Genomic DNA, 19628 nt, shown 5'->3' on the forward strand with positions numbered 1-19628 from the left:
TTCAGACATCTGGCTCTTCCTGGAGTCCCATAATTGCAGGACTCCCACGTCCATGTGCCCATTCATAAATTTGCATGCCTCTCCTCCTGTTAATCTGGTGTCAGTTTATTTATTGTACTCAAACATCCAACCTCCAGAAGGGACAGGGAAAATCCCCACACCCCTACTCTCGCAAGTGGTGTTCCCCTAACAAACCACTCCAAAACTGAGTGGCTTAAAACAGCAACAATCACCAATGTTCTTGTCAGCAGACAAGAACCCGAACTCTAAAATAATTTAAAGAGGTTTATTCTGAACTTTCATATATGTGACCATGGCCCAGAGAGCCTTGCCCAAGAAGCCTTCAGCAAGTGGTCTTGCTATGGTTGGGTCACCGTTTGGTTTTATACATTTTAGGCAGACAGGAATTACATGTAAAGTCATAAATCAGTATGTGGAAGGCATACATTGGTTTGGCCCCAAAAGGCAGAACATCTCAAAGCAGAGAATTAAAGGTTATAGGTGGGTTTAAAGATTCTTTGATTTGTAATTGGTTAAGGGAATGAAGCTTTTTTTCTTTTTTCTTTTTCTTTTTTTTTGAGACAGAGTCTCGCTTTCTTGCCTAGACTAGAATGAGTGCCATGGCGTCAGCCTAGCTCACAGCAACCTCAAAGTCCTGGGCTCAAGCGATCCTCCTGCCTCAGCCTCCCGAGTAGCTGGGACTACAGGCACGTGCCACCATACCCGGCTAATATATATATATATATATATATATATATATATTTCTTCCTATTTTTATAGTAGAGACGGGGTCTCGCTCATGCTGGTTTTGAACTCCTGACCTTGAGCAATCCACCCGCCTCGGCCTCCCAGAGTGCTAGGATTACAAGCGTGAGCCACCGTGCCTGGCAGGGAATGAAGCTTTGTCTAAAGCAAGTGTCCTCAAACTACGGCCCATGGGCCACATGCGGGTGTTTTGTTTTTTTACTCCAAAATCAGATATGTGCAGTTTGCATAGGAATTTGTTCATAGTTTTTTTTTGTTACTATAGTCCGGCCCTCAATGGTCTAGGGGACAGTGAACTGGCCCCTGTTTAAAAAGTTTGAGGACCCCTGGTCTAAAGGCTTGGAATGTTTTAAGTTAAGGAAGTCCGTTAATCAGAGATGAGTCACCAGAATTGATGACCTACAGGTATGGATTTGATAAGGAAAACCTCATCTGTTACTTGGCTCATTATCCACCTGAGATCCCCACCCCTTGGAAGACCCGCATCAGCATAATACTAACCTATTATCTCGTTCATGAGCATAACACTAAGCCTATTACCTGGCACAATAGCTAACCTGTTACCTGGTGCATCAACATAACACTAACCTATTACTTGACACCTCAACTAACCTATCACCTAGTGGTGGGTGGGCCACCTGAGACCACACCCTTCAGACCACCCCAACTTAATAAAAGTGGGAAAAATCAGGTAGATGGGTCTCAGAATTTGCTGGCGAGACCCTTCTGAGTCCACTGGCAAATAAACCTTGATTCTCCGAATCTCTATGTGCCACTCGGTTTGTCCTCAGAACCACCTGCTGTAACACTTGCTGTAACAGTTTTAAGTGCTGTCCTTGCATAGCTTTAGGCATGTTTAATGAATTAAAAGGATATCTCTAAGAAGGTAGGGGGGGCATGACAAGGCATGTCTGACCTCCCTTCTCATGGCCAGCAACTCAGCTTTAGGGTATTTCTGGGGTCCCTTTGGCCAAGAGGGGGTCCATTCAGTCAGCTGAGTGGCTTAAGATTTTATTTTAGTTCACACTAATTTGTCCATGAATATGCAATTTAGGCAAGGCTTGGGAAGGGTAGCTTGTCTTTGGCTCCACAGGGAGCCAGAGGATCTGGCTGCTCACCACTGTGCTCAGAAAGTGGCCTCGAACACAAGAATACAGTTGCAATAAAAACCTTTTGATGGGCCAAATCAATCCTGTGAACTAAAATCCTTAACCCCTACCGGCTGACTGAATGGACCCCCTCGTGGCCAGAGGAATATTCAAGGGCAAAGTTGCCTGCCAGGAGGAGGGAGGTCAGACAGGCCTTATCATGCCCCCCTCCCTTCTTGGAGACTTCCTTTGTAACCCATTAACAGGCCTGAGGGTATGCAAGACAAACCTGCAGGCCTTCTATTTGCAACAAATGGTGGCTTACCTCTGGTAAACAGTTCATGTTAAAACAGTCCACCTCTTTAGACAAAGCTTCATGTCTTTAGCCAATTACAATCTAAAGAATCTTTAAACCCACCTATAACCTGTAAGCCCCCCCCCCCTTCAAGATGGCCCTCCTTTTTGGGCCAAACCAATGTATACCTCCCACACATTGATTGATGGCTTTACCCATAACCCTTGTCTCTAAAATGTATAAAACCCAAACTGTAACCCAGCCACAGCGAGTCCATTTGCCCAAGGCCTCTTGGCAGTGGCTCCGGGTCATGGTCCTCAAATTTGGCTCAGAATAAATCTCTTTAAAATTATTTTGCAGACTTGGCTTTTTTTTTCCGTGGACAATCCCAACCTGAAATAAGCACTGCTTCTAGGTTTTCAGTCATTTGAGCCAATATATTTTCTTTTAAGTCAGTTTGAGCCATATTTTCTGTGGCTTACAACCAAGATTCTTAACTGATGGAGAGAGGTTAGGATGTGAAGGCTGAAGTAATGCATCTCAGAGAACCAGGAAGTGGCGTTCAGATTACCAGGGATTAAGAAGAGCTGCCCCCAGCAATGGGGGAGGAGCAGGGGGTCCCACACTCCTCTTGGTGGCAGTGCCCCAAGGAAATGGCAAAGCTTCAGTGAGCCAAGGTGGTGGCCTTCAGGGAAGCAGCAACATGGCCAGGGGCAGGGAAGATCCCAGCTGCAAGAACAAAACAAAACAGGACAAATCATCATTCCGTAAGTAACACAAAATCAGCCCACAGCACTCAGATCTGAAAGGACCATGTGGGAGAGACAATGGCCAACTCTGCATAGGCCAGTAGGAACAGACAGAGGGTCCCCAAATGTGGGCACTGCATGAGGCCGTATAACCTCATGACTCCTAGGAAGTAAGAGGGTAACCCCAAGAATGCCTGGAGTCAATTTCCTGCCAACTTGGCAGCATAGGGGCATGGCATTGAAACCACCCTTTACCAGTCAAGAAAGGGATACAAGGCCAGAACTGTGGTAAAAGCCTAAAACTCTGCGAAGGCACAGGCCTACCTAAAAATAATAATAACCAGCCACTGTCCCTCATTTGCTTCTCTATAATTGCTACTCTTGGGTCACCATAGCTGGTAGTCATAAAGACTCTTAACTTTCTCCTTGAATAACATCACTTTTTTAAAACCTAAAGGTATGGCGGGTGCAGTGGCTCAGGCCTGTAATCCTAGCACTCTGGGAGGCTGAGATGGGTAGATCATTTCAGCTCAGGAGTTCGAGTCCAGCCTGAGCAAGAGCGAGACCCCCCATCTCTACTATAAATTGAAAGAAAATTAGCTGGACAACTAAAATATATATAGAGAAAAAATACAGGTGCATGCCTGTAGTCCCAGCTACCTGTAGTACCAGCTACTCGTGAGGCTGAGGCAGGAGGATTGCCTGAGCTCAGGAGTTTGAGGTTGCTGTGAGCTGGGCTGACGCCACGGCACTCTAGCCCAGGCAACAGAGTGAGACTCTGTCTCAAAAAAACCCACAAAAAACCTAAAGGTAGCTTCTGAGATATCTGCCAGACCCTGCATTCCAATGGATTGGCTGACCCACCCAGACCAGTGGCCCATACAAAGAAACTGACTCAACTGGAATTGTGACCCCAACCCAGGAACTGACTCTACAGAAGATTTTTTCTGCACCCCTATAATTTTGCACCAAACCTAACCAATTAGCAAACCTAATTGCCTAATTCTTTGCCTGCCAAACTATCTTTAAAAACCCCCATCTCCCAAATTGTCAGGGAGGCAGATTTGAGAAATTCCTCCCATCTCCCCAATTAGCGCTCTGCAGAATCAAACCTTTCTCCATTGCAACCCTGACTGCTTCAGTATATTGTTCTTCTCTGTACAATGGGCAGTATAAGCCGGTTGGGCAGCAACAACTTGAGAAATTAAGTTGATTTGTAGAAAATAATTTTCCTCTACATCTGGATTTGGTTACTGAGATTCATATCAGCTAAATAAGAATGATAAAGAGCTTGCCTAAGGTGGAATTAAGCAGCAAAGACTGGAGGAAATGTGAGGGTGGGGGGATTGGTGGGGATTGGATGCAGAATGCTCAGTAGGTCAGGATCCCTTGAGTGCTGGGGAAGGAAAATGACTTATGAAAATGAAGCTCTTTGACTACAATAGGTGTTTCTATTATGCAAATTAGCTTATCAATGATTGGTTAATACAGGAGTGATGTCAATGAAAGGCAAAAGCTGTGATTATTCATACACAGTCTTAACAATACTTTAATGTTTTGTTCCTTTAGGTCCCAAAAGCTGAATGACAAAGTAAATGCACACAGCTGAACACAGCAAGCCATGGAGGATACAGTACAGGCAGTCCGGGGTTATGAACAACCAGATTTATGGCATTCTGTACTTACAAATGGGCTCCCAAGGCTCCCCATAAGGATAATTTATCATTAAATAATTAAATTAATATTAATAATTCGGGAACTAGTTTCTCCTGCACATGTAAACAAACCCACATGTGGTCAGCGGTTTGTTGACGCAGCAGCTTCAGCTAGCCGCTTACGCACAGCATCACTTTCATCCTAACTTTTAATTCCATTTTCTGCATCTGTGTTGACCCTCTGACCAAGTCTCCAAAGCGAAAGTCCATGGCAAGTCCAGGTGAGCCTGCAGTGAAGAGAAAGGTGATTACAATGGAAATGAAAGTTGAAATAAGCATTTGGAGAAAGGGCAGATGCCATCATTCATTGGAAAAGCATTAGGCTCCGCTATCAGAACAATTACAAAGGACAAAGTGAGAATAATGGAACATGAGAAAGGCAGCTTCAGTGAAAGCATCAATCGTTACTAAGCAGTGTAGTGGATTAATTATTGAAATGGAAAGGTTACTATTGATTTGGTTAGAAGATCAAAATAAGTGTAACATTCCTATTAGCCTAGCATTGATGCAACATTAGGTGAGTGTTAATCTTTAATATTCTTTTTTGAAATTTCTCCAGTCTAAACTTTTTGTATGAATTTGTTTTTATGTTCTGTATGAATTTGTTTTTATGTTCTCACAAACAGCATTCGTATGTACCTCGCCTTTTCTAACTTGCTACTTAGTCTTATCTGCTACCTATTGTTACTTAAAAATCTAAAATCTAGCTTGAAGGCGGAAAGGTTGTTTTTCTTCCTCTGCCTTGAGCTCATAATACTTGTCATTTATATGTGTTTTTCTTTAAAGAGCTCCTAGCAGTTCTTTGTGGCTTCAGTTAATATATGAAGCAACTCCTAAATCCACCTCTCTACCCTGGCCGCTCTCCAACTGCTACCATTTCAATACAACTACCCCTAGAGTGGCTGGTGTCTTCCTCGAGGAATACTGAAGTTTCATGGAGTTGAGCACTTTAGAAGCACTTGATAGCTCTCAGTGATATGTAGCACAATTGAGTGCCAATTATCTGTTCTTTCTTCCCATTACTTCTCTCCTTCCTACCAACAGGCTGTGTTGGTGTTCCAGTTATAACAAATACCCCTCCAGGTTTCTGTCACTGTTCACTAGATTTTCAATTTATACACGATACATGGTAACTATTTCTTATACATTACACACTTCACCACACAAACATTTTTAACAAATCTATTGCCATATGTTGCTCAACCATCAACTCCTTTAAAATCCTTTTCTTTGTTCCTTTAAAAAAAATATTATTATTATTTGCCTAATATAAGTGCTACTTTCTACAAAAGCCTTCCCAGGTATGCCTTAATCAGAATTTCTGTGTCTTCCCCTAGGCCTTGATAAATGGGTCCCTCATTTGCACCTGTATAAAAACACCTAAATGCCAGTGTGGTGGAGGCAGTAGAATGTGCTGAACAGTCCACAGCCTCTGGAGTTGGGAGACCCTGGCTTTGTTTCCTGCCTCTTCTACTTTCCAGGACAAGTTATGAGAATTCAACTACCCTGAGCCTCAGTTTTCTCATCTATAAAATGGGAATAGTAATATTGACAGGGCGTTCCACCAAAACCCACCTGTTTCATTTATCCCGCTCCTAAATTGAGCAGTTACTAATACTCACAGCTGATGAGGTAATTTGGGGTCATACTTCTGATTGGTTGACTACCATGTAAATGAAGTAACTTTTGGGTTATACTTCTGATTGGTTGACGACCATGTAGATGAAGTAACTTTTGGGACATACTTCTGATTGGCTGACTACTATGTAAACGAGGTGACTTTTGTGAAAACTTGCCATTGGCTAACCGTAACCCCCCAAAAGGTATAAAACTAAAAGAAAACGAAAAAGGGGCGCTCAGAGTTTGGTGGCAGATATGCCTCTCTGAGCCCGGTGAAATAAAGCTGCCTCTCCAACTCCCTGTGTGCTGCTCGGGTTTTTCTTCGGCCAAGAGCTGTTCACACCTGCCAGAAGAATATCTCATATGGCTGTTATGAAAATTAAATAAAATAATGTAGCTATAGTACTCAGCAAAGTGCCTAATATAGTAGGTCTGCATTAAGGATTCAGCTGATCTTGCATACTATTTGTAGTTTTTTCATTCATTCACTTAATATTGCGGGACTTATTCTAGTGGGGAGACACACAGGTAATCAAATACATTTGTAACATAATGTCAGGTACTGACAAGTGTGATGAAGAAAAATTGAGGGGATAAAGGAATTAGAGAATGATGAGGTGTAGATACAGTGGACAGGGAAGGTGACACTGGTGCTAACACCTGAAGGCAATTACAGGAGGGAGCCATGAGGACATCTTGGGAAGGAACATTCCAGGCAGAGGAAGTCGCAAGTGCAAAGTCTCTGAATTGGGAGCACTCTTGGCTGGCTTGAGGAACAGCAAGGCATGAGCAAGGCGAGGGGTAGAGTAGAAGTCAGAGAGATGGACAGGAGGTGGGGAGGAAGAGGAGGCAGGCCAGCTCCCAGGGCCAGATAGCTTGTGTATGTCTTTGAAGTTTCTATGATATTTGGCTGGATTTTATAGCAAATACTGTATTTTTCAATCCATAGATCAGAGTCCAAGAGTAACTATCTTCATTTTTCTATAGCTAAATTTAATTTATATCTGAAAGTCTCAGTCTGCTCACTGGCTGAGAACTGGGCTAGTCAATTCCAGGTCTTCTCAGTCATTTCAGGATTTTTCTGTCATTTCAAGGTTAAATTCAATCAATTCTGAAAAATACCTCCTTTCTCTTGCTTCCCTTCAGGGTAGCATCTGGATTCCCAGATGCTTAAAGAACACCACATCCACATCTTTGCAAAGGAAGGGTGTTGGTATCATTCTATCTGGTTCTCAAGTGTTGTTATCTCTCCAGGCTGGCATCTGGTCTTTGGCCACAACCTCTTGTGACACTTTGTACTACACTGTCCTCCTGACATAACCCCTTGCTTGCTTAGCTAGTTTTCTCTTTCAGCTAACCTTCCCAGGCCTCTAAAGAAGAGAGGAAATTTAGGAAAATCTAGCTGTTTTCTTAGCCGGCAAGGGGCTTGGCGGGGCTGCCTATCCCTGCTCTGTCCAGTAGCATCCCATGCAGGCTTTTGCGCTGTGCCACAGCAAAGTGGCATGGGACTTCCATGAGACCCAGCCTTCCGATTTCAGATGGGAAGTTGGCACGAGTCTCTTCTATCCTCAGATCTCCCTAAACCTTATCTAGCTATCTGGAGCTAATCCTAGACAAGGGTAAGATATTATCTTCTTATTATAGTTAAGATAGATACTTTTTCTTATTTTCCTTGTACTCATATCCCACCTCAGCTTGAAGAATTTTTATACAGTGTTGGGAGAAACAGTGGGAAGCAGCAAATCTTTCGTGATTTATGCCTGGGCCAAGGCTTGTGAATTTAGGACAAAAATGTGGGACTACCTTTGTCCTCTAGTTCTGCCCCTCTGAGATAACAGGATTCACACCCAATGACCTGCATGGGGACGGTCAAAGGATAAAAAAAGATCTGCAGGGGAAAAAACATTGGCTATTATTTCACAACATCATATTGCCACATTTGTAAATATTTACACTTTCTAAATGCACTTGGTAAAGAAAAAGGGTAAGGACAAGCAACTGTTCATAAGCACATCCTTGTGGACTGGCTCAGGTGATGGACTATATTAGCCAGTGCCCAATCAGGAGACAGAAACCACACAGTAAATTAAAAAGAAAATATTTAATAAAAAGAATTATTAATGATAACAGGTGATTAATTAAAAAGGAGTAAAGGGATCTCTAAAAATACCCCAGGGCTGAGGGAGAGTACCTAGGTAGAGACAGAGTTGGAAGGGGGATTGCAGGGGCTCCTCTCCTAGGCCAATGATTCAGGCCTCATTGGAGGTGTGGTTGTAGCCACTGGTGATGAAGAAGTTGGCTGGGTTGCCCGGGGCCAGAGCAGGAGAAGGCTGGTGGGCATGGAAAACCATGGCTGGAAGTGGCCCTAGGAAATGCTGTCCCTGAACGCAGGTGGGCTGAGGCTGGGTAGCCAACTGCTGGTTTGCCTGCAAGACTCACCGGAATCTAGCAGAAGGGATGCCAGTGAGACCTGATAAAAGTGAGTGCCACTGCATAGCCCTCCCCCAAGTGCCTCTATTGGCAGTGGAATAGGAATAAGAAAAAGAAAACACAAGCAGATAACAGAACTAGAGAACTAGAAAAAGACGCCTCTTCCCTCCTGCAGTTTCCCTCCAACCCCCCCCCTACTGACAATGTTTAACATCATGCCAATGGTAAAGATGAAATCTTGACAGTCTAGTTCCATTAACACAGAAGAGGCAATCAAAGGTGAATGTGGAGCTGAGAGGCAATAAACTGATAACTGATGGTGGAAGAAGTACAATGTCAACTGTGATCAGTTGGCTATTACCAGGGTCTCTAGAAGAAGAGTTTATTGAGAGTTGAGTACCAGGCACTGTGGCAGGAAGTACTGATACAATAAAGAATACTCTATCCTCCTGGAGCTTGCATTTGGGGTGGGGAAAAGCATAGATTGACTTCAATAAATAAGCAAACAAAAACCTTACAGATCAGAATTGGTGCCATAGGCCGGGCGCTGTGGCTCACGCCTGTAATCCTAGCTCTTGGGAGGCCGAGGCGGGCGGATTGCTCAAGGTCAGGAGTTCAAAACCAGCCTGAGCAAGAGCGAGACCCCGTCTCTACTATAAATAGAAAGAAATTAATTGGCCAACTGATATATATATAAAAAAATTAGCCGGGCATGGTGGCGCATGCCTGTAGTCCCAGCTACCTGGGAGGCTGAGGCAGAAGGATCACTCGAGCCCAGGAGTTTGAGGTTGCTGTGAGCTAGGCTGACGCCACGGCACTCACTCTAGCCTGGGCAACAAAGTGAGACTCTGTCTCAAAAAAAAAAAAAAAAAAAAAAAAAAAAAAAAAAAAAAGAATTGGTGCCATGATGAAAGTAAATGGGGAACTGTGATAAAGAATAAGAAGGGGGGTATTGTTTGGAATGGGCAGGCATGGAGAACCTCTCTAAAGAAGTGGCAAAATTGTGCATGATTTTGAAATGGGCAAAAAAGATTACTGAGTCTCTTGATGAGTACACTTTTCAAGTTATTCTCTCCCTATTATTTTAGCTATTTTTGCTATATTTGAGCTATTTTGGAATTCTGTAAATTGCAGTTAATTGATACCAGTGTAAATGAATTTTGTCTGTGGACACGCAAATGAACTTTGTCCTGTGAAAGTGCAATTGATCTCTCTCTCTCCATCCATCTGTGGAAGAAGCCAGTTTCGCATATATTAAGCAAATTCATTTTAACATTCCCGATGAACTATTATGTAACTGATATTTGCATTCTCCTTTTAATCCATTGTAACATCTTAAAGATTCCCTTATCAATTAATGAGTTAAGTGAAAAAAATTTTTTTTCTTTTTGAGACAGGGTCTTGCTTTGTTGCCCTTGTTAGAGTGCAATGGTGTCATCATAGTTCACTGCAGCCTCCAACTCCTGGGCTCAGGCAATCCTTCTGCTTCAGCCTCCCGAGGAGCTGAGACTACAGGCGTGTGCCACCACAGCTGGCTAGTTTTTCTAGGTTTTATAGGGATGGGGGTCTTGCTCTTGCTCAGGCCGTTCTCAAACTCCTGGGCTCAAGCAGTCTCCTGCCTTGGCCTCCCAAAGTTCTAGGATTACAGGTGTGAGCCAGCTCGCCCAGCCTTAAGTAAAATTTTTGATATGTGTTCATATTACATTGGTGTAAGAATCATAATTTACATTTAAAAAAATAATTATCCTTTAACACATTTAAATTCAGTCCCTCAAAGGCTCCAGTGTAGGGGGCACTCAGTCAACATTTCTGTCATATCAAGACTGAATGAGCTGATCAGACTGTCTACTCCTTCATTATTTGTGTGTTGATAACACATGCCAAAAATCACCTCTGCAACTTGGAGTCAAGAGAGAACACAAGCTTTCAATTTACAGGCTGATACTCTTTTATCGAGAGTGCTCAAGAAATCAAGGAGATATTGATTTTTCTAACATTGATGGCAGTTAAAAGAATGTTTAACATCATTCTTCTTAAATAGTTTTGAACCCATGGCAGAGTTGTGTTCATAAAATTTTAAAATAGCATCGAAAACTTAGAAATCATCTAGTTCAATCCCTTCATTTTATAGATGACTTAGCAAGCCAAGAAAGCCCAGGTGACTTGTTCAAGATCATCAGCTAATCAACAGCAAGCTGAGATACAAAGCCGTCTCTTCCTCTTAGTCCTGCACTCTTTCTACTACCACCATAATGTTGGTGGCAACCAGAATTTCACGAATGATTCCTAACAATCCTCTCCACTCTTTCTTTCCCCCTTCATACATAATATTGGCTCCGAAAAAAGGGGTGTGTGTGTCCATGAGGGATAGTAAACGTTAAGGAAAGAGTTTTGGATTCAGAAACAGTCTTGGTTTTTCATCTGGTTTTACTACTTATTTGTGTCTGTTCCTCAGCAAAGTGGGCATAGATTATTAAATAATAAAAAAACTGTATCATAAGATTATTACAAGGATTAAGAATCTATAAAGCACATGGCACATAGTAGGCACTCAAGAAATGATAGCTGGTATTAAATTGTGATTCCCCCCAAAATTCCGGATATATTAAAGTAACCATCTATGTGCCATAAAAATCCTTCAGTGTTTGAGGAAAGCACAGTTGCTAGTACTGACACTTTTATAATAAGTACTTTTATGTTTAAATGAAAGTTACACACACACCTACACACAGCTGTCTGTTAAAAAAAAATCCATCTTTATTGAATGAACGATCTAGAAACAGAAGTCAACTCAATACCAATCAATATTCTCTCCACCTCCTACCGTTTCATTTGAATGCTTGGAAACAATTCTTAAGTCTTTAGACACATTTCAAACCACCTAAAATGAAACATAAAACATTGTAGCTTTAAAAGTACAATAATATGCCCTGGAACATGAGGCAATCCAAGTGAGGGCATACCTCTGCATGCCACGTTTTCTGCACAGGTGATGAGAGGCTCAGAGTGGTGATTACCCAAAGCTCATCCCCATCAATAAAAATGACCAGTATTTGTTTAATACTTTATAGTGAACAAAGGGTTTTCTTATTTATTTAAGACATGGAGTCTCACTCTGCTGCCTAGGCTGGAGTACAGTGGCATGATCATAGCTCACTGCAGCCTCCAACTCCTGGGCTCATGGAATTCTCCTGCCTCTGCTTTCCTAGTAGCTAGGACCAAAGGAGCTTGCCACGATGTTTGGCTAATTAAATTTTTTTTCTTTTTTTTTAGAGATGGTGTCTTACTATGTTGCCCAGGATGATCTTGAACTACTGCCCTCAAACAATCCTCCCACCTCGGCTTCCCAAAGTCCTGGGATTACAGGTATAAGCCACCACACCCAGCCATTCACATAGAAATTTTTAACTGTTTCTAGAGAAACCAAAGAAAGGATGTATACTTTCTGTGGCAACAGAAACAGAGGTAGGGAAGACTATTCAGACATATTGGCTCCCTAAACTCTTGAATTTACTCTACTGCTATTAGTTTGCTAGGGCTGCTGTAACAAAGTACCACAAATTGGGTGGCTTAGAACAAGAATTTATTGTCTCACAGTTCTAGAGACAAGAGGTCCAAAATCTAGGTGTCAGCAGTGCTATACTCCTTCTGAAGCTACTAAGGAGGATCTGTTCCAGGCTTCTCTTTTAGCTTCTGGTAGTTCCCTGGCTTGTGGCAGCATAACTCCAATCTTCACATGATGTTCTCCCTATATGTGTATCAGTTTCTGTGTCCAAATTTCTTCTTTATATAAGGACACCAGTCACATCGGGTTAGGGCCCATCCTAATGACCTCATCTTAATCATCTGCAAAGACTTTATTTCCAAATAAGGTCACATTCACAGGTACTGAGGGTTATATTAATTTGGGGGAGACACAATTCAACTCATAACAATTGCTATTTCCTTCTTCCTTTTAACCTTGCCAAAACACACTTTTGGCCAACAGCACTCATTCATTCAACAAACATTTGAATGCATGTCAGGCTCTGCTCTGGGTGTTGATGATGCAAAAAGTGAACTGAGGCCAGGCGCAGTGGCTCATACCTGTAATCCTAGCACTTTGGGAGGCCATGATGGGAGGGTCATTTGAGGCCAGGAGTTTGAGACCAGCCTGAGTGAGACCCCATTTCTACAAAAAGTACAAAAATTAGCCAGGTGTGATGATGCACATCTGCAGTCCCAACTACTCAGGAGGCTGAGGCAGGATTGCTGGAGCCCAAGAGTTTGAGGTTGCAGTGAGTTATGATGACACCACTGTACTCTAGCCTGGGAGAGAGAGCAAGATCCTCTCTCAAAAAACAAAACAAAACAAAACAACCCAAAACCAAAACCAACCAAATGAACAAACAAAACAAAAAAAAAACCCCAAAACAGTGAACTGAACAGAGACCCTGTCCTTGAGAAGTTCCCATTTTGGAAGGAATCAGAGACACATTGTTATGATAATAAGTACTATTATTGAACAGGTATTGCTAGGTATTAGAATAGGCACTTTAATCTTCACAATAATGTGGTAAGTGATTTAACAGAGACATACTTAGAGAGTTTATCTAAGTCAAAGGGGTGTGTGGTAGCTCAAAGGTGGTTGTAGACAGTAGCGGATTTCAAGCAAGAGGATTTTATGGAGGAAAAAAATAGCACAAAGGTTAAGAGACAAATTGTTAATCCCACAAGGGTTGGGATTTTTGTCTATTTTATTAAGTATCTCTTGTATCTCCAATGCTTTGACAAGTACCCGGTTCATTCAATAATTAACCTGAGTGAATATAAGGGCATCATATGTCTACGGCATAGCATGGCCTGCAGTTCATTATTGCCAGAAAGGCAGGCAAAGGCTCAATCACGAAGAGAACCACACTAAGCGTAAGCGACTAGGGCTGATACGTCGATGCTATAACCATAGTATTAAGAAATTGCACAAGTGCAGGAAAGCCCGGCACCTGTCCTGCCAATTACTACACTTCCTCAGAGCATGTACAAGGATGTGGCACCGAAGGGCCAGCAGAATGGTAGGGGCGCCAGCTCCCCACATTCCAAAGTAGGGGTCTCTGGCCGAAGCCCTTTTGAAGCACATGGCTTGGGCTTTAAATGTAAGTGGAGCCTCTTCCGTCCCTCCCTCCCCCCCAATTCCCCGCCCAGCTCCAATGCTGACTCTGGAAGGACACCGGACAGTCTCCAGGCCTTCCCCAGATACCATAGGAGGAACCCCTGAGCGCGCTCCCACCCGCGGCACCGCTCCCTTTCCCTCTGGAACGCGAGGGCGCACGCGCACCTTCCTGAGCAGAGCGCGCGCCCGCGAGCTCCCCGCATCCCCGTGCTCATCCGGGTCTCAGCGAGCCTCAGCCAATGGCGGCTACTCGTGGCCCCCGGGGGCGGGGCTAAGCCTTCCCTCACTAGGGGCCTGGGATCTCCGCGGGCGTCTCTAGGGACCGCGACCAGTCGGCAGAGGGAAGGGGCAGAGGCAGGGAGCCTGGCGTTTGGGCGAGGAGCGACAGTTTTGAGATCCGGTGGCTGCAACTCCTCCAGAAGCGACTGAGGCGCGAGCAGATCGCCCAGTCCGAGCCAGTGTAGTAAACACACTTCAGAAACGTGAGGTGCCGGTGGTCACGTGGGGCGAGCGTCCTCCAGTGAGAAGCCGGGGGCGGGGCCGAGGCCGCTGACGCGGCGGCGGCGGCGGAGTCACCCGGGCAGCTTCGGGACCGGTGACCGGCCGGCGACCGTCCAGCGGCCTCGACCACCGCCTTCCTCCTCTCTCCTCGGTCGTCTCTCCCTGGCGGAGAGACAGCGTCGTCGACAGGGGCTGAATCCTGACTGTTCCTCTCAGTGACTCACCTCCGGCGGGCCGTTTTGTCCTCAGGGACCGCCTCGGTGGGGCGAGGTTTCCGTGACGAACCTCCTGGGGCTGTCGGTGCCCGCTCGGGCCGTCGTGGCGGCTCAAGCGCCTGGAACTTGCTCTGGCTCCGGCGGTCCGAGGCCCTGGAAGTTATGCGTCGCCTGCAGGCGGTTGCGGCAGGCGCCGGCTCCTAAAGGGCGTCACACCCGGACTCCGCCGACTGGGCAACCTCCATTCATCTTCCAACTGCGCCTCCAGCGCCCCCGCCTCCTCCGGTCCCCTCCTCGGATTCATTTTTTCCTGTCCCCCCTCTGCCGCCCTTTCCTCACTCCTTGGGTGAGGCGATTCTCCTGGAAACGAAGGCATCGGTTATGAGCCGGACCCTCCTTCCTTGAATTTCTCGGTGGAGGAAGTCGGGGGTGACCCGCCGCGCCCCGGGCATGGGGGTGAACGCTGTGCACTGGTTCCGAAAGGGGCTCCGACTCCACGACAACCCCGCCCTGAAGGAGTGCATTCAGGGCGCCGACACCATCCGCTGCGTCTACATCCTTGACCCCTGGTTTGCCGGCTCCTCCAATGTGGGCATCAACAGGTGGCGGTGAGTTAAAAGCCCTTGGGGGAATTGATTTTGGTGTTTAATGAATCAGGTGTTAATGAATTATATTCGATCAGCCAAATCTGAGAATTTAGACCTCACACTGCCTTGCTTATACCGTTTAAGAATGGCAGGTGCTTTGAGTATTACGTAGAATTGACTTAATAGTTCTCTGGCCAGAGAGTACTCACGACCTGGAACACATTGGCCTTTATCGGCGACTTAACGTGTCTCTCTGCAGTAATGTGAACTCTTCCCTTGAATTTGTGGAGAATTTTTAGTGGTGGAGTTAAAGAAACACCCTTCCAGTCCTTAGTGGCCTGTGGACAGGTTCCCTTGGCCTCTTTGTGGCATTCGAAAAATTGTGGTCTTTAATGTTTACGTTCGTGTGTGCCTAGGTAACTCATAGTATGGAGGAAAATCATTCATTCAGTACATTTGGCTCCGAATCCAGTTTTCTTCCACCTTGAGGTTACTGTGGGAAAAGCAAGGGAAACAGCATTATCTGGTTTCTCTTTGCTCAGTTCTTCCTCTAAACTCCTCCTTGTGGTTGGTTAGACAAAGCACAGTTTTTCTTTCTAGGCAAAGTATAATCCTTCTAGGGATCAGAACGCTGGAAGAAATTTCAGAAACACTTTATGAACATTTCCTGAAATACCAGGCTAGATGATTGTTAGGCTCCCCCGGTGGAAAATGAAAGCACTAGCTCAGCAGATAGATTGTTGATCACTTACTATGTTCCAGGCACTGATTTAGCAGTGAATGAAACAGACAAAAAGTCTTATCCTCTTCAAGCAGAAACTATAATATAAAGTACTTTGGGTGGTGATAAGTGCTGTGGAGAAAAATAGAGAAAAGGGATAAGGATTACAAGGGTAGGGCTGGGGTGTTGCAGCTTTAAATATGACCAGGGAAAAGTCACAGAGAAGGTGGCAGTTGAGCATACTTGAGGTGATGGGATGCAGATATCTAGTGGAAGAGCATTCCTGGCAAAGGGAATAATAGTATGGGAAAAGGCCCTGGGTAGAAATTTGCTTGACCTTTGGAAGGAACAGCAGAGGAAGCACGTATGACTGGAGCAGAATAAGTGAGGGAAGAGTAGTAAATGATGAGGTCAGAGTTGTCATAGAGCCAGACTGGATAGTGCTTTATAAGCAGTTATCAAGGTTTGGGCTTTTACTCAGATTCAAGTGGGAATAATTGAAGGATTTTGAGCAGAGAAGTGATGTAATCTGACGTATGTTTGAAAAAGATTTTTCTGGTTGTGGTTCTGAAAACAAACTGAATTGGGGAGTGGAGCTGGACAAGCAGCGGGAAGACCAGTTAAGAGGCTATTGATTCATCCAGGTGAGAGAAGAAAATGGTGGAAGTGATGAGAAGTAGTCATATGCTGGTTGTATTCTAACGGCAGAATACACAGTATCTGTTGGCAGATTGGATATGTAGTGTGAGAGAAAGAAAAGTTAGGAATGATTTCAGAATTTTTGGCTTCAGGTACTAGGAGGATGGAACTGCACTTTGCAAAGGAAGTGAAGTCAGTTGGAGAGGCCATTGGGAGGGTGATTGGGGTTCTCTTTTGTTTGAGGTTTTTTTTAACACTCAAGTGGAGATAGCCAATAGGCATTTGGATATATCTGGAGCTCAGGACAGAAATCCAGGCAGGAAGCATAAATTTGAGAGTTACTAGTTTATAGATAATATATAAAGCCATTTATTCATCCATTTATTGAACAAATATTTGTTAAGCATCTACTAATGCCAGGCACTACTTTAGGTGTAGGGGACTCAACATAAACAAAATAACCCCAAATCCTCACCCTGTTGAAGCTACATTCTAGTGAAGCCATGAGACTGAGATCATTAAGAAAATGAGTGTAGATAGAAAAGAGAGGTAGTCTAAGGACAGAACCTTGACTATTTTTAATGTTTAGAAACTGTGGAGCTGTGGAAGAACCAGCATAGGAGGCTGTGAAGGAGCTGCTAGTAAAGTAAGAAGAAAACCCAGAAGAGTATGGTGTCTTGGAAGAAAGTATTTCAAGGAGGAAAGAGTGCTTTACCTATGTGAAATGCTGCTGATAGGTCAAGTAAGATGAGAACTGAAAATTAAAAATTGGATTTACCAATTTGAGGTCATTTGTAATCTCGTGAAGAGTGGTTTCAGTAGTGTCAGAGGCAAAATTTTTTTAAATCATTCAAGCAACTGAGCACCACATTCAGTGCTTTTTGTATAGCATAGCTCAGTTACTGTTTGTTTTATGAAGTGGTATCTTAGAGTCAGTAATTTTATATTTAAACAGCTTTGTTAATCTCCTTGTTGACCATAGGATAATGCCCAAATTTCTTAGCCTGGCTTTCAAGATCTACCTTTTGGCCTATGTATCTCATCTCTTACTGTTTACAATATATGCTACCTACTGGGGGGGGGTACAGAGAGGGGAACCAACCTAGTTTTTCGTAGAAACTATCTTGTATTTCTTTATTGATTGATTGATTGATTGATTGATTGATTGAGACAGAGTCTCACTTTGTTGCCCAGGCTAGAGTGAGTGCCGTGGCGTCAGCCTAGCTCATAGCAACCTCAATCTCATGGACTTAAGCAATCCTCCTGCCTCAACCTCCCAAGTAGCTGGGACTACAGGCATATGCCACCATGCCTGGCTAATTTTTTTTTCTATGTATATTAGTTGGCCAATTAATTTATTTCTATTTATAGTGGAGACGGGGTCTCGCTCTTGCTCAGGCTGGTTTTGAACTCCTGACCTCAAGCAATCCGCCAGCCTCGGCCTCCCAGAGTGCTAGGATTACAGGCGTGAGCCACCACAGCCCAGCCATTGTATTTCTTTCAATCATTGTTTTTTAGAGTTTTAGATTTAACAGAAAAGCAAAATTAAAAAAAATATTTACCTAATAAGTAGGTTAATAAAACTACCTTTTGATATTGCCATCATTTCATTTAAAGAGGACTTATTTTTTGAGACAAGGTCTTGCTCTGTCATGTAGGCTGGATCTCAGCGGCATGTGCATAGCTCACTGCAGCCTTGAACTCCTTAGCTCAAGCAATCCTCCTGCCTCAGCCTCCCAAGTAGCTGGGATTACAAGTGCTAGCCATTGTGCTTGGCTAATTTTTACAAATTTTTGTTGAGGTAGGGTCTCACTGTGTTGCCCAGGCTAGTCTTGAACTCCTGGCCTTAAGTTGTCTTCTTACCTCGACCTCCCAAAGTACTGGGATTACAGGTGTGAGCCACCACACCTGGCTGTTTTTTTTTTTTTTTTTGAGACAGAGTCTCGCTTTCTTGCCTAGGCTAGAGTGAGTGCCGTGGCGTCAGCCTAGCTCACAGCAACCTCAAACTCCTGGGCTCAAGCGATCCTCCTGCCTCAGCCTCCCAAGTAGCTGGGACTACAGGCACAAGCCACCATGCCCGGCTGATTTTTATACATATATATATTAGTTGGCCAATTAATTTCTTTCTATTTTTATGGTAGAGACGGGGTCTCGCTCAGGCTGGTTTTGAACTCCTGACCTTGAGCAATCCGCCCGCCTCGGCCTCCCAGAGTGCTAGGATTACAGGCGTGAGCCACCGCGCCCAGCCCACCTGGCTGTTTTAACAGGATATTTTAACATAAAAAAAAAAGTTTGGAGGACATTGTTTCAGAATAAAGTGCTTTGTGTTGGATAAATTTAGCTTTATGAAAATTCACATTTCTTATAAAAATTATACTACACAAAAGTTTATACATCAATGTTCACAGAAGCATTATTCATAATAGTAAGTGGAAACAACTCAAATGTCCATCAACTAATGAATGGGTAAATGAAATGTGGTCCATATAATGGAATATTATGGCTATAAAAAGGAATGAAGTACTGATATATGCTACAACATGTGAATGAACCTTAAAAACATGCTAAGTGAAAGAAGCCAGTCACAAAATTCCATGTATTATGTGATTCTATTTATATGAAATGTCCACAGTGGGCAAATGTATAGAGACAGAAAGTAGTTTGATGGCTTTTTAGGGCTGGAGAATCTGGGAGACTTGGGAGCTGATAGCTAAGGGACTGAGGGTTTGTTTTTGAGGTGATGAAAATGTTCTAGGTGATGGTTGCACAACTCTGTGAATATTAAAACCTATTTAGGGGGGAGGGAGAGGAAGGCAATATACATAACCTTAACATTTGTACCCCTATAATATGCTGAAATAAAAAAAAACAACATTTAATAGTATACTATGTGTCCTTGCATGGTAGAAGGGGCAAATAAGCCCCCCTCCCCGCCTCTTTAAGTCTCGTTCATGGGGGGGGGGAACCCCATAACCTAATTACTTCCTAAAGGCCCCACCTCTTTTGTCTTATTTTATTAATTTATTTATTTATTTTGAGACAGAGTCTCACTTTGTTGCCCAGGCTAGAGTGAGTGCCAAGGCATCAGCCTAGCTCACAGCAACCTCATTCTCCTGGGCTCAAGCAATCCTCCTGTCTCAGTCTCCCAAGTCGC

General features: G+C 43.8%; 1 protein-coding gene and 1 long non-coding RNA gene across 3 annotated transcripts in view; both read left to right on the forward strand.

Moving 5' to 3' along the window:
• Positions 1–4617, forward strand: part of LOC105875624 (uncharacterized) — a 94791-nt gene extending 90174 nt beyond the window's left edge. The window contains exon 3 of the long non-coding RNA XR_001156062.2: positions 4467–4617. This is a non-coding gene — a long non-coding RNA (uncharacterized LOC105875624). The remainder of the gene's footprint in view (positions 1–4466) is intronic.
• A 9515-nt stretch (positions 4618–14132) lies between these two features.
• The window catches only part of CRY1 (cryptochrome circadian regulator 1), a 79165-nt gene continuing 73669 nt past the window's right edge, over positions 14133–19628 (forward strand). The window contains exon 1 of one of the 2 annotated variants that reach the window (XM_076007062.1): positions 14133–15135. In XM_076007062.1, the coding sequence (XP_075863177.1) occupies positions 14978–15135 (158 nt within the window). In that variant the 5' untranslated portion in view covers positions 14133–14977. The remainder of the gene's footprint in view (positions 15136–19628) is intronic. The other variant, XM_012772779.2, reaches the window with a different exon arrangement.

The sequence above is a fragment of the Microcebus murinus genome, chromosome 10 (assembly GCF_040939455.1).
Source record: "Microcebus murinus isolate Inina chromosome 10, M.murinus_Inina_mat1.0, whole genome shotgun sequence".
Taxonomy (NCBI): domain Eukaryota; kingdom Metazoa; phylum Chordata; class Mammalia; order Primates; family Cheirogaleidae; genus Microcebus; species Microcebus murinus.